At 37.2% G+C, this 16045-nt stretch overlaps 1 protein-coding gene across 1 annotated transcript; it reads left to right on the top strand.

The window, feature by feature from the left end:
* LOC147224363 (uncharacterized) lies at positions 1-15295 on the top strand. The gene is made up of 23 exons (XM_086164987.1): positions 1-93; positions 635-873; positions 1652-1800; positions 2114-2239; positions 2328-2486; positions 2610-2754; positions 2871-3004; positions 4954-5110; positions 5906-6009; positions 6466-6559; positions 7140-7183; positions 7961-8022; positions 10104-10283; positions 10462-10578; positions 10677-10804; positions 10902-11050; positions 12250-12375; positions 12601-12762; positions 13474-13651; positions 13734-13864; positions 13951-14116; positions 14246-14349; positions 14944-15295. The coding sequence occupies exons 1-23, from the start codon at positions 1-3 to the stop codon at positions 15045-15047; spliced, it is 3051 nt and encodes a 1016-aa protein (XP_086021113.1). The 3' UTR covers positions 15048-15295.
* The last annotated feature ends 750 nt before the right edge of the window (positions 15296-16045 follow it).

Below are 16045 nucleotides of genomic sequence, written 5' to 3'. Positions count from 1 at the left end.
ATGTCAGGTCCGTGTTTTCTGGCACCCACATTCATTCCGGAGGGAGAGAGATCTCCTTCCCAAGAAGCACAGGTTGACTTGAAGTTAGCCACAGTAAGTGCATAATTGCATGAGCTGCTATTCGAGATTGGACTGCGTGTTACACAAGCCTAAGCTTCATCATTTCCAAGCAAAAAGCATGAAAGAGTTCTCACAGGGTTTTATCTCATCTGCAGTTTTTTTTTTCCTCACCTGCACAAGGGATATCAAGATAATCTTTTTATTTCTTTAATTTTTTTGTATGTGTGGGTTGGGGGGGGGGCAGAGGTAAGTAAATGCACTGCCCTTTGATGCTCTTGCATTGCATGCTTAAGCTGATTCTTTTAACATACTAATAATGCTATTTTTTTTCAACTTACTCCTGTTTATCCAACAGGAGAAGTGAAAAAAAGACACAGAGTTGTTATACTTTAGTACAATATTGTGAATCTGCACCTTCCCAGCACCTGTTGATTGGAGTGACGAAATGACAGCATTATGTGATCACTGCTGATATTGTGCATGTTACAACATCGCCAATTTTGTATTTTCATCTGCACCAGTTTGCTTGTTTTTGGGGGGGATTTAAAATGCAGATGTTAAAATCTGTTTCCAGGAATACCTGCAGCAATACTACAACCTGGAAAAGGATTTACTCGGACAATCGAATCGGAGCGGGCCGTCTTTCGCCTCCAAGGTGAAACAAATGCAGATGTTCTTCGGGCTCAATGCCACAGGTGTGCTGGACTCGGGCACGCTGGAGGTGATGAAAAGTCCGCGATGTGGAGTTCCGGATGTGGAAGAATATGCTCACATCCAGGGAATGCGATGGAACAAGAACGTCATCATATACAGGTAACTGTTTCAATGATTCAGAAAGAGTTGGGATTTAATGCTGCTAACTTAAAAAATATATATATTTTTTACTATCAATGTTATTTTCATTTGCCAAGAGGAAATTGAATTACAAAATAAAAAAGAATGCATTTTTTTTACAGTTTATGGTTTGAGGTTGTAATTTGTATTGCTGTGTGAGTATGGACCCAATATTAACCCCCCAAAATGAGCACAGCGTCAAATCTATATCAATATATTTCGTCTCAGATTATATATTCTAGACATCTTCCGGCTCTCAACAAAGCCAAGATTTATTGTTACTGTTTTATACTATATTTCTTGTGTCTCAGTGCAAGTGCTCATGTCTGAAATGAACTTAGCAAACCCTGCCAACACATGGGAAGTATTTTCAGACAGCAAAGAACACAAAGCTTCAGGACAAATATGAAATACCATCTGTCTCAAGTCATTATGGCAAACAAAATTATGGTATTTAGCTTTGGAACTCCAGCCTGTCCAAGTCGTGGCATCAAGGGTATCAAATTCCTGAAATCATGGAACCGTTTAAAAAAAAAAAAATTGATCAATATAATATGCCCAACGTGTATACAGATATATATTTTATTTTGTTGTGTAGAATAATAATACTTCCCATGAAGTTGTGTGATGAAATTTGCAAGGCGGAATCTCTTGTTTGTCTCACCAATCCATTTTTTTTTTTCCCCTACATCATATTTGCATCTCGGACATTATTTACTAGGATCTTGACATGACATAAACTTTCTACTGTATGCAGCATTGGCAAATACACTAGAGATCTGCCTCGAAACACCGTGGATTCTCTGGTTGAGTCAGCTTTCAGTGTTTGGGCCAGAGCCAGTGGTCTGACGTTTGTGAGGTCACACACCCGCAGCGCTGATATTATGGTGGAGTTTGTTACCCACGGTAGGTTTGCCCGTTTCTTGGCGCGGTGTTAACAAGTGTATTATACAACTGAAGTCACAAAAATAAAGATACTGTCACTTTGCATCAGCCATATCAAAGTTTTGCGTAAATAAACCAGAATTGTTTATGAAAGCGGGGAGCATCGGTAGTAATTTAACTTCTAACCAATACAGTGTCATCATGCACTGGCTGCTGCAGTCCACAGTCTTGTTTAGATGATGCAGACGGAGGCCAGTAATTTTCTCTTGGCTTGAGAGAGACGAGTGTTCTTTGCGGTCTCTGTTCCATGTTTGTTCTGGATTGTGTTGTGAAGAGCACGGTGACTTGTATCCCTTTGATGGACCCGGAGGCACTTTAGCTCATGCTCTCGGTCCGGGAGTGGGCGTTGGAGGCGACACGCATTTTGACGACAGCGAACACTGGACTGCGGGAGAAACAGGTGCTGCACTTCTATCTTCTCCAATTAAGCCTTGCATAAATGGAGAGAATTTTAAAAAATCATTTTAATGTGATGTGTTTTCTTGCAGGTTTTAATCTGTTCGCTGTGGCTACACATCAAATTGGTCATGCTCTGGGCTTGAAGCACTCCACGAACCCAGATTCATTAATGTATCCAAACTACAGAGCCACCCTTCCAGCCGATGTATTATCCAGAGAAGATATAACAAATATCAACGCAATTTATAGTAAATAGTCCATCTTTTGAAGTTACAGTTACTGACATGCCATATCGTAACCAACTGTAGAGAAATATATGAAACATTTTTTCAGTGGAATCTCGTTCACATGACCGTGTTGATGTGCGTCAGGTCCAGTCAGAAGTCGACCAAATCAAATTTCAAGAAACAACTGGAACACACAGTTCCCTCCACTCATGGAGGACAAATGCACTCCGGATGTGACCTTTGACGCCGTAACAACCCTTGGCGATGCCACCTTCTTTTTCAGAGAAAGGTACGTTGATGACTGCTTGAACTTCTCTATTTTTCTTTCCTGTCCGGGAGAGGAAATTAATCTGTGATCACCTTTTTTTTTTTTTTTAACAATGGTGACAACATTCTCCCTTCTAGATATCTCTGGATTAAACATAATGAGCAGGAAGACATCAAGGACGGTCCCATCACTAACTTCATGCCCAAGATTGAAACCAACATAGATGCAGCCTTCTGGGTACCGCGTAGATCTACTGCCTACCTCATTCATGGTTAGTGTCTAAATTGTTCAGTGCTATGGTAGATTATGGTAGGATTTTCTCTAAATCACTGATGCCTCCAATTATTTGTTGTGCTTATTATGACCTATATGAAGGTACAAGTAAACTGAGTGAGGTTTGGCTTGAACTCTATGGAATCTACTCAACTAGTTAAATGCCTTCCCAATACTCTCTTTTCTTTACTACCGTGTTGTTAATTTTTTTTTAAATTTTTAAGAGCCAAAAAGCTTTCTGTTGTTTTAAGTGAATAATCCTACATACACTATGCAACCTTTGGGTCTATTCTACTTCGATTTTATTTATTTAACCAGGCAGAAACAGCGGACAGGTCCCAGCTCAATGTGGGCGGCCTTCTGCCTCGACTGATTTGGGGCAGAAAGCGAGAGAGAGAGAAAGATAAAGAAACAAGCACAAATGATATACAGGACTGCTTCAGAAAATTCGAATATTGTAATAAAGTTCTTTATCTTCTGTAATGCAATTAAAAAAACAAAAATTACTTTTTCATGATATTCTTATATTTTGAGATAGGATTTTTGAGTTTTCTTAAGATGTAAGCCATAATCAGCAATATCAAAATAATAAAAGGCTTGCAATATTTCAGTTGATTTTTAATGAATCCATAATGTATGACATTTTTGTTTTTCTAATTGCATCACAGAAGATAAAGAGCTTTATCACAATATTCAAATTTTCTGAGACAGTCCTGTATATGCTGAAAGATTCATCAAAGAAATAACTTATATATAAATAATGATGATGGATGCCTAGCATGACCGCTGTAGTAGATCAAGCCATGCCCACTTGGAGAATCCAGGGACTCGGGAGACCATATGATGTTGCTATCGTGCACTTATGAAGGGACATTGTTGCAGGGTGGATAGGAATGAAAGAGGTGGGATATCATGGGATATCTTCATGGGATATTCCTCAGCAGAATAAGCCTATGCCTGCATAAAAAGAACCTTTGTACTAAAATAAAAGTAGAAGCTATCATCATATAAAACAGAAGAGTTAGAAACCCACCTTTTCCCAGAGGACACAAAGAAACTGTTTCATGTCTTTATATTGTCATTCTCAGATTCAAGTTACGTCCCCCTAAAACAACAATATTAATGACGATTGAAAAAATATGACATATATCAATACTGTTTCAATTTGGCCTGCAATCCTTTATGCTAATAAAAGAACATTTATTTGTTTAACCCGACAGTTGGTTTAACACCCTCATGTTGTATAAACCATTTGCCATTTACAATATCATTTCAGTCACTTAGTGATGGTTATGCTCACTAAATATAATAATATGTGAAACATAATTGATCACAAATACACTGGATTGTTATGAGAAAGCTGCATACCTGCAAAAGTAGTTAAAAAAAGAGTTCAAAATGTGCATTTTCAAATGTGCTGGACAGTTATCTATCTTTTCCTTTCAACACAGACTTTTTAGACAGTTTTGTTATAAAAATGTGTTGCATTCTATTTAATCAATCATACAAATTTTGTAAACATACGAATACAGGACTGTCTCAGAGAATTAGAATATTGTGATAAAGTTCTTTGTCTTCTGTAATGCAATTACAAAAACAAAAATGTCATACATTCTGGATTCATCCAAATCAACTGATATATTGCAAGCCTTTTATTATTTTAATATTGCTGATTATGGCTTACATCTTAAGAAAACTCAAAAATCCTATCCCAATATATTAGACTATCATGAAAAAGTCATTTTTGTTTTTTTAATTGCATTAAAGAAGATAAAGAACTTTATCATAATATTCTAATTCTCTGAGACAGTCCTGTACCTGGTGCCTGCCATATGCTCAAATTTAAATGACTCTAAATGACAACTTTAAATGACATAGTCATGTTAAGTGATTACTAAAGTTGTTCAACAAATAATTAATGTATCTACTGTCTTCCTGTTGTGCCAGAGTCTATGTTTTGGACAGTCAAAGGCTCTCTTGTAAAGGGAAAACCTCGGGCACTCACTCACTTTGGATTCCCTGCCTGGGTGCAGGACGTTGATGCGGCAGTCCACATAGTAAAAACTGGACGCACACTCTTCTTCATGCATGACATTTACTGGAGGTAAGTTACAGTTTAAGTGTTAATACTGCTCATGACACATAACACATACATTGATTTCCATCCAAGTGCCGTAATAGTGAGAAGGGTCAAGAATAGGATGCAAATTACCAAACTTCCTTTTTCAGTTCATTTATTCTGCAAATCCTGTTGCAGATATACTGTTATATATGTGTGTGTGTGTGTGTGTGTGTGTGTGTGTGTGTGTGTGTGTGTGTGTGTGTGTGTGTGTGTGTGTGTGTGTGTATTTATGTGTACAGGACTGTCTCAGAAAATTAGAATATTGTGATAAAGTTCTTTATCTTCTGTAATGCAATTACAAAAAACAAAAATGTCATACATTCTGGATTCATTACAAATCAACTGAAATATTGCAAGCCTTTTATTATTTTAATATTGCTGATTATGGCTTACATCTTAAGAAAACTAAAAAATCTTATCTCAAAATATAAGAATATCATGAAAAGGTATTTTTTTGGTTTTTAATTGCATTACAGGAGATAAAGAACTTTATCACAATATTTTAATTTTCTGAGGCAGTCCTGTATGTACACACACACACACACACACACACACACACACACACACACATACATACAAACAATTGGCACATGAAAACAGAATTTTACATTACGTCCTGCATGCTACAAGGTGGTTTAAAAAGCCAAACTAAAGTTATAAACTTGGGTAATAAATGAATGTGTAACAAGAGAGACAAAAACTCGGACCTCCCAGACAACCTGGGGCTTCATTTTTAAGACAACTGCTGTTTTCTCTACGTCTGTATGTCTTTTTAAGCTACAATGAAAACAGAAGAGTTATGGATTTTGGTTACCCAAAGTACATCATTGAGGATTTCCCTGGAATCAACACAACTGTAAATGCAGCTGTTCACAAAGATGGTGAGCCAGTGATTATCACTTTTACAGTGTATTTTGATTGTTGAATGAGTTCACTCAGTGACTGATCCCTATGTCTTTATCTAGATGTTCAAATATTCATTGCAAATATTATCATTGGTTTACTGCGTGTAGGAATCCTAGCCTATGTTTAGAGCATGGTATTTTTCCCTTCATGTCTAAATTAGCTATAGCAAATTTGATTGATGTTAATGGCCTAAAATTGATTATTTGCACAAATCATATGCAGAGGGAAGTTTTCATAAAATAGACAAACTTTAAAAAACATTACTATTTCAAGTCTAATACAATATATACCTACACAAAATGTTTCCAAAAAGGGGGAATGTGCATATTTGAGTTCAGACGCACAGTAATGCCATCATTATCATTATAAAAGACTGAAGAAGTTTAATGCGTCATTTCATTTAACACTAATGGACTGTGTTTTTAACACAGGTTTCATCTACTTCTTTGTTGGACCACAAGTCTACAAGTATGACTACACACAGAAACATGTTGTCGGAGTTGATAACGCAAATTCCTGGCTCGGGTGCTGAGAAACTTTAACTTGACCAACATAAACAAATGACCTGAGATTTGTTTTAAATTAAACAATAAGAAGAAAAAATACACCGTGCCTCTTTTTTAAGTGACTGAAGTTTTATTTATCATTTGTCTTGTTTCATGATGAATAAAGACTTACTATATCAACTCGGTAATAGATTGTATGATTGCAGATAGCCCACAGAATGCTACTGGATTTTTTCAGAGTTCCCTCTGTTTACTGTAGCTGTGGATTTTTATTTTCATTTTTTGCCCAAATGTAAGTGTCTTTGCAGCTGAGCTTTTTGTAGATGTGCATTAGGTTTTTAAAATACACATTTCCACGTGATTACATGCTACGTAAACATTTCATTCACCATTACTGGCAGAAACCTCAGACATAGTATGAGCTTCCATATTCAGCCAGCAGGAATGTGCACTTTCTGGCCATGAGAATACTCCCATGCGAAAAACCTTAAGCCTGGTGGTATGATGCCTTCAAAAACATGGGGATGTTCTGGACTCGAATACCTCAGTTGGGCTTGCTGATGCTTGTGGAAATCTCGTGGACTCAACCCATCAATCAGGATGTGTGGGCTGAGGCATAAGGATGTGGAGCTGCCAGAGGATTGTGAATAGAAATTCCATTTTCAATCCTATGATAATGCTATCATATTACATATTCATGAATGGGACGTGTGTTTTGAGAAATCTTCAATTGAAATTAAGTTTAACAAGAAAAAAAAATTGCAAGTGTAACTACTGTGTAATACAGATTGTTTGAAAACATGGAGCAAGGCAGGGGTTAATATACTGGATTTTTTTTTTTTTTGCCAGTGTAGGATAATATAGTACCATTGTCTAGTTTGATCTGGACTCAAATTAAAAGATTGTATTAGATATTGGACATCATATGTCATACTTTCTGCAGATCCCTTTATATAATATTTAAAAGTAAATGGAGATTTGACATCAGCCAGTAGCGGAAGTAAACATAGAGGGCAACTCAACAATTATGAAACATGTTCAGGGATCAGTCAGTCTAACTGTGCTTGCAATTTTATGAGAAGTAGCATGATACAGAAGTAAATAAAATACAATGATGAAGTTATTAAAGAAAAAGTACCTTAATTTAGCAAAATAATTTTTTAATTTTTTATTTTCTCAAGTTTTAGTTGTTTAGTTCTTACAAGCAGAGAGGCAGGCAAGAGCCGCTGCTGGAAAAACAGCTTTTGTTCATACCCCAACAGTTATGTCAATGATGCTGCTGCACTTACCTTTGACAACAGCAGCAGTATATAAATAAAACCAGTGATCAGGGTGTTACTAAGTGTATGTAAGGAAGGTTTGTATCTGAAGCTTGCTTGGGTAAAAGTTAACATTTCTAATTACAACTCTCAATTTGCAGCCAGTCTGGTGTTGGATGATAACCTTGGCTTCTTGAAGGATTTGAGTCACAATACATTTGAGGTCTCACAACCATCTTCCAATAAATGGACATAACGCATGTTTACAGGAGAAAAGGTCTAAAATTAATTAATTATGAACACACGATGGCTTCCTCTGTGTTTTTAAAACGTTTGGCAAGGTTCAAAAAAATAATTTCTGTGACACAGTGGACATGTACGCCAACTCTTAACTCAGATTGCAAGTCTCACACTACCGGAAGTGGGATGCAAGAGAGTGGGAGGCATGAAAAAGATATTCATTGGATAATCCGAAACACGCAAACACAACTGCCACTGACAGATTTTCATATGTCCTTCAAATATTGTGACATGAATTCTCTTTGTTGTAGTTTGATGTGGATGAGAACATCATGGCATCAGCTGAAAGAAGGGTGCAGCAGCACATATTTACCAAGCTTCAGTTCTCACGTTAAGGCTGCTTATGACATCCCTGCCAAAGGCGTGTCGTACATATTCACTGGTACGATAATAGGCACTCTGCAAAGCATCACTTAGACCTTGTCACCATGACAAGGCTGGATTTCCAGTGGGAAATCACAGTGTTGCAGTATAATTACATCCTTGTGCAACTTAAGTGTTGCAGTTCATGCCGAAGTTCATGCAAAAACCTTATTGAGTTTGGCAGCCCTTGTGGTATGTTACTGTTTTTCATATAATCCCAACAACACGGCTGTGTTTATCCGGGTCGTAAGTACTGGGTGGTTCAACAGTTTAAGATGAAAAGTCATGCAGGCTCCTTCTATGACTACAACTTCTCCGAAGTAATTAGACATGTTGATGCTATCTGTCAGTCATTATGAGATCATTGCTGAGCTTTGCTTCGTATATTTTGTTAGAACAGCATGGCTAAATTGGTAGACTGTCACCCTGTTTCAGTTCCATATTCTCGCTGATATCGTGTTTTCTAATTCCCCAAAACAAAATCCAGACCTCTGTTTTCTTTTTGTGTTACGTCCATAAGTATTATCGGTGACTGTCGAGTTGGAATAGCAGTTAGTCAATCAATAATAATTGAAAATCTGCAGCATTGCAAAGACAGAAAACAATGGCTCCAACTAATAAATAAGAAAAAAAAACCTCTACTCAGTGTTTTTTCTTTAAATCCAAGGATATTCAGTTTAGATCAATGTCCAAAATGTGACAGGTCACTTCAGTAAATTTATAGATATGCAGTTACAACACTGTGGTATTAATGTTCTGCAGCTGCACCTTCACTGCAGGTCCCCACTTGTGATTTGTTGCATATATCCACTCATTTTGACTGCTTGCCTAAATTGCCTTTTTAAAGAGATGTCTGTGTTTACGCTGACATAACATTTGAAAAAAACTATTCAATTTAATTCTCTATTTTCATTTTGCTGTGTCATCCTCCCTAAAGCCAGAGAGTCTTCAAAAGAAGGACAAACTGTGTTTCAAAGTGTCTGGGGAGTTTTTAGCAGGTTGTTTTATCATCTCACCACAATTCTTCCCCTGAAAGAACCATACACCATTAGTTTAAAGTGCGAAGGGTCAAGTGACCAAACATAAATTAAATCTTCCCTTTGAACATGCACATTAGGAGGTATAAAACATGATTATGTGAGTTAACATAGGCAACATAGCGACATAAGTCTCATTATGCATTTCATGTTATAGGCTGAAACATTTTAAAATAGTCAACAACCACAAGATAAGTAACCCTGCGTGACCAACATGATGCGTTTGCAGTGGATTACACACAGACACATCTTGTGCAATATTAGCAATGACATAAACACGACAGAGACGTGAAAAAAAAGTTTTTAGTGGACTAGTTTTTGAGTATTCAAATTTTAAACTGTGAATCAAAATGGCAGAATTCAAATACTTCTTGAATACTTTACTGACATCTTGGTGAAATAATGCCTTCAAATTCACATAACAAAAATGTAAAACAGAAATGACAAAAGCAGAATTCATGATCAATAAAGGTAATACTGGTCCAATCGACTTCCCTCACTGTATTATCAGTGGCTAATCTTCAAAAGCCCAATACCAGGGGTTGAACTCCACATTTTGGGAAAGGTTTGCAGAGCACACTGTTTGCTCTGGGGTCTTTGACAGATAAACTTCAGCCTGTCGAGGTTGCTTTTGCACAAGTATACTAATAAGGAAAGACAAGAGACGGTTGACGAGATGTCTCTAACTCCTTTTTGGATTGTTCTGCTGGCTTGTTTGGCCCTGTGCCATGCGGCGCCAACTATTGCACCGACGCTTTCGCCAGGGGATGAAGACCTGGCCGAGGTAATGAAGCGAATGCGTAGATATATATGTGTACAAATCCTAAGTGCATTGGTTGAATCTAGGAAACTGTTTGGTCATTTGAGTGAAAATTTTACATCTATCTTGGACAAAAATGGTCCTAGATTGAACAATGTAAGAATTACTCGCAATATTAAAATCTTCCATTCTTCGGTATCAGGAATACCTCTCTCGTTTTTACTCCGATATTGGGACGAGCAACTCCTCGTTAAAAAGCCTCATCAGGAGCAACTTCAGCGAGGATCTTCAAGCTATGCAGGCTTTCTTCGGCCTTGAGGTAATTGGGATAAATTGTCACAACCTATATCCGTATTCAAATGATATGGTGAAAATTCTATTTAAATGCTTGTTGTAATCACATTCATCGCCCACCAGGTGACTGGCGTCTTGAATAAAGAGACAGTGGATATCATGAAGGAGCCCAGGTGTGGCGTGTCAGACATTAGCCGATATGGACATTTTCCTGGGAAACCAAAATGGACAAAAAGACTTGTAACATACAGGTAACAGTAATGTCTTTTTTCAGTCCTTTGGTAAAATGATCGATCTATTAGGTACTGGTTTGATGGTAATGCTGGTTAAATTGGATCATTTGAACAGAATCACACAGTACACTCCAGATCTGTCTCGGAGACAGGTGGATGAAACCATTGCCCAGGCTTTCCAGCTATACAGTGATGTTACCCCATTGAATTTCAAGGAGCTCACCAGTGGGACGGCTGATATTATGATCCTCTTCAAGGGCGGATGTAAGTTTGGGTGGAGCAAGATGATTTTTAAACACATTACCAATTGAGTAATAGACAATTAAATTAACTCTTTAAGTCAAGACAGGACAGATTTTAAGTTGATGGTTGGGCACAAATGATCTCTAACTTATATCGATCGCAGCGCCGACAGCCACAAGACAATATGTAATACATTCATTGCTCCAATACTCAGAAAAGAAATAACAATGGTGTACGCCAGGGGTGGGCAAACTATGGCCTGCGGGCCACATCCAGCCCGTTGGTCTTTTTAATCCGGTCCGCTGATATTGGTACAGAATTCTTGATGTGAATGACTGAATGATTGGATCAATGAATGTGAAAGCTCAAACAGGAGATTATTTTATTTTTTGAGCTACTTGAGAATTTTCCTGAACTGAATGACACAGATTGGCTTTGTGATTTAGCGTTTACTGCGGCCATACTGATACACATGGATGAGCTGGATGTGACGCAACAAGGGAAAAACCGGTTTGTGAAATGCAAGCAAATGTCAGAACCTTCAAAACCAAGCTTTTATGTTAAAAGCAAATGTCAAGCGATGTCAGACAAATGTCAGACGAGTATGATATGTACTGTTTACAAATGCATTTTTTTTTATATTTATTGTATCTTGTGCTGACCCGGCCTGTCCGTCAAATTTAAAAAGTCAGTGCGACCCCTGAGCCAAAAAGTTTGCCCACCTCTAGTATACGCCCTGCAAAAAGTGTTGATATTGAGGAAACTGTCTTACTGGAGGCGGATGAACTGAAATTTTAAAACTGTTCAGTGCAAAACATGGAAAGGTCTCAGCAACTCAAATTAACCAAATTACAACTATTTATACACTTGAATTTAATTTTATAAATCATCCATCCATAATAGTAAAATCAGAGCAGGATAAAAAGATGACAACAAATTTTGCATTGTCATAGTGCACCAATTAAAGATAAAATATCTCCTTTAAGATGTCATCCACACAAGCCCCAAGGCTACAGATACAGCCCCCCAAAACAATAAAAAGGTTTGATTCATTTAGTTGAGTCTGTCTTGGTGAACTGCAGCCTCCAGAGACAATGACCCCAAAGTGTTAAAATGCATTTTATTTAAATTGTTGAGATGACTGCACGTGATATTGTAACAGTCTTATATGCAAACTCAAATCTGCATCCGATTATGTTATTTTGTTTATCCTACTGCAGATCATGGAGATTTTTATCCATTTGATGGTAGGGGTGGAGTCTTGGCTCATGCCAACTCTCCTGGTAGGAGTCAGGGAGGTGACACACACTTTGATGATGATGAAACCTGGACTCTGACCCAAAGAGGTAATGTTATTCTGCACTTTAGCGTAGAAGCACATGATGTGTAGTGTCCCATTTTACTGTAGTTAATACTGAGAATTCCCATACATTTAGCAACATTTTGCCTAAATCAGCCATCATTTTCCCACCAAACAAATATTAAAACAATTGCTGAGACACTGAAATTAATTTCAGGGGTATTAAAATACAAGTGTAACCTCCATAGACTAACTTATTCTGTACTTGCAGGTGTGAATCTGCTGCTGGTAGCTGCACACGAGTTTGGTCATGCACTGGGTCTTGATCACTCAAGGGACAAACGTGCACTGATGTACCCCACATACCAATATGTCAACACAAATGGATACAGGCTTCCAGATGATGATAGGCGAGGGGTTCAAGCTCTTTATGGTGAGAGGAAAATACAGATGCAATTAGTTGCATCTGTTGCGCATTGTTTTGCCCATTATCATCAGGAATTCGATTCAGTTCACCCTCTACTCTGTATGCTAATCTCAATAGATAATAGATATGATACTTTTCTTCTTTTCGACCACAGCAAATCATCTACTTCCATCCAACCCTGTTCTTTGTATCCTCTTCTCTCACAACAAGTATCTTCATATCTTCTTTCCCTCCATGCGTCAATCCCTGTGGTTGTCCTCTATAGATACTAGATACCATTGAAAAATTTCAAAGTGCTTCAACTGATATATATATTCATATATAGACACATGCATACCCATATGAATATATGATCTGGAAGCTTTTCAAATTTCAATTAATGTGTTGATGAATGAGGCCAAGAGTTGATTTGCGATAAATGAAACAAGCTACATTGAATTTAGTGGCTATGGGTAGTGAAACATATTAGGAATTGTGTGCGGATATATATCTGCACACAATTCATATATATGTATATATATATATATATATATATATATATACATATATATAGGTCTTCCTTGAGACCTCCTGCCTATATATATATATATACACAAACGTAAAAAGAATGCATTATTATTATTATATTGCTAATTAGATATAAAATTCTATATGTAATTAAAAGTTTTCTCTGAATTCTTGTTGCTGGACAATTACTTTTCACTTCCCTCAAACCAGGCAGTCGTAATGCACGACCCACAACAGCACCGAAACCCAATCCACCTCCAAGTCCAGAGCCAGAGGATCCAACAGAAGATCCGACTGTTTCCAACCCTGGCAATGAGCAGTGCAGCAGATCATTAGTGTTTGATGCCGCAACATCCATAAAGGGAGATTTATTCTTCTTTAAAAATGGGTAAATTAAATCAACATATGGTTATGGGGTTAATGCAGGATGTGAATGTGTCTTTTTAAAGCTGCAACTTAATTTCTTCTAGATACTACTGGCGGAAGAGTACTTTTTTCCAAGGACTCCGTTTGATAAAAGTAAGCACAAAATGGCCTAGGATCACCTATGTCGATGCTGCTTACGAAGTCCCAAATGAGAATGTCGTGTATCTTTTTGAAGGTAATATCAAGGATTTTGTTTCCTTTTTCCTTTGGAATCACAACCGTGAAGTTGCACAGTATAAACTTTACCATCGGTTTCTCCAGGTAATCATTACTGGGGTATAAGGGCTTATGGTAAGACAGTAATGCCGGGCTATCCGAAGCCTCTCACCACACTCGGCCTGCCCTCCTCAGTCAGTAAAGTGGATGCGGCAGTCTATGTGTCAACTACTAGAAAAACACTAATCTTTGTCGGAAACCAGTACTGGAGGTCAGTGATTGTTTGTTCATGTCTTCAATCTTTATTCAGAGTGCATGTTGCTTCTCTTGGAACATGGAATACTACTGGAATTTACAGTTCATATAACAAAACACCAATAACTACTGCTCTCTCTTGCAGCTATGATGACTCCAGAAACCGAATGGACAACGGATATCCTCGATACATCACTCAGGATTTTCCTGGCATTGGGTCCAAAGTTGATGCAGCTTTTGAGAATTATGGTATGAGTTACAATAAGAATGATTTAACAAAAATATGTACCCAGATTTGGTTCAAGGGAAATCTAAAATGCAAAGTAAGCATCTGTTTTAATCTTCCTCGATTAGTGTTAGTGGAACCATGTGGATCGATCCAGCCTTGTTATTACTAAAATATATATTCATCCAACTATTATACTAACAGTGGATAAGATATGAAAAAAAAACCTAACAGTTGACACCCACCATTGAACTGTGAATTTGGCCTTTCATAGGATGCGTTTTGCATATTCCGTCCTTGGTAATTTTTTAAACACACCACTTAAAAGAGTAACACCAAATCTAATACCAGGAACAGCGTTTTATTCTAAAGAGCATTATGATATGCTAAAGGTTACAAGCAAAAATTCTTGTATACATTTTACTAATGTTTGTCCAGTTTTTAGGTGCATTATCACAAGATAATCCCAGTGCTGTTATACCTGCAACTGTTTGCTGAAATATATTGCCTAATTCATAATGATCTACCTATATATACTTTAAAAAATAGATAAAACTTAATGTTTTGATTTTAAAATGTATCCTCTGTCTCTGTTTTTCAATCTCTCTCTCTGTCAGGATACATTTATTTCTCAAATGGGGCGAGACAGAGTGAGTACTACATGCCTCACAGAAGAGTGATACGTGTGCTGCTGAACTACGGCTGGCTCAACTGTTACTGAAAGCTCACACAAATGTTAAAGATTATTTTCAGACAGCATTTATAATACAAATTAAACACATGATCAGTATTGAATGTAAATCACCTTTTTGTAACCACTTATAGCCAGTTGGCTGATAAAGTTATGAAAAGACTTTCATGTATATGCATATCTGCTAAGGTTAATTTCACAACATTGTGTGTAAAAACACAAGGGGTGAAAGGTTAAACTAACACTGGAGAACAAATAAATATTGACCCAGATTTGCACATGGTCTCTGAGCGTTTGCTTATCACCCACAGCCATCACAGAACCCAAGATGGGAGGTGTATCTTCATTTAATTTTACTTTGGTAGGATAACAGTAATTTAGGGAACAATGTAAGCTAGTGTGTTTACACTGAAAAATACCCTTTTCTTACTTGAGCTCCATCATTTGCTACAATTTTTAGAACTAAAACCAATTATAAGGCTGCTTAGCTCTACCTTGGCAACATGAGAGAAAGTCCTGAATGAGAGCTGAGTCACCACTATTTTTATGGTGGAAATTAAGGATTCATGGTTAAGTGTCCACGTATGCTGAATACAACAGAAGGAACAGGTGAGAAGAATGGGCTCTTTCTATCTATCTACCTATATATCTATTATTTCCCTTTATCTTATGGAAAACCATTACTGCGTTGTTTCTTGGAGATTTGTACTTCATCTTTTTATTTTAATTTCTTCCAAAATGTCACTGCCAATAAATCAATAAACAACTAAACAAATATAGAGGCAAGGACACACACACACACACACACACACACACACAAACACACACACACACACACACACACACACACACACACACAAACCTTTTCAACGTGTATGTTCAAAGAAAGTCTAAAAAAATCAGTGCTAACGGACACTGATGTCTAAACTTACAAGATTTCTAATCTAAATTTCTAATTCTAATTTCAAAAAATTCTCAACCTAAACTATAATGTTTAGGGAAAAAGGCAATGAGGAAATAACATCTTT

The sequence above is a fragment of the Fistularia commersonii genome, chromosome 18, assembly GCF_037954325.1.
Source record: "Fistularia commersonii isolate RoL2024-O1a breed Wild chromosome 18, RoL_Fcom_v1.0, whole genome shotgun sequence".
NCBI lineage: Eukaryota > Metazoa > Chordata > Actinopteri > Syngnathiformes > Fistulariidae > Fistularia > Fistularia commersonii.
Note: the sequence above shows the minus strand (reverse complement) of the source record. Positions and strands in the feature narration are given on the sequence as shown.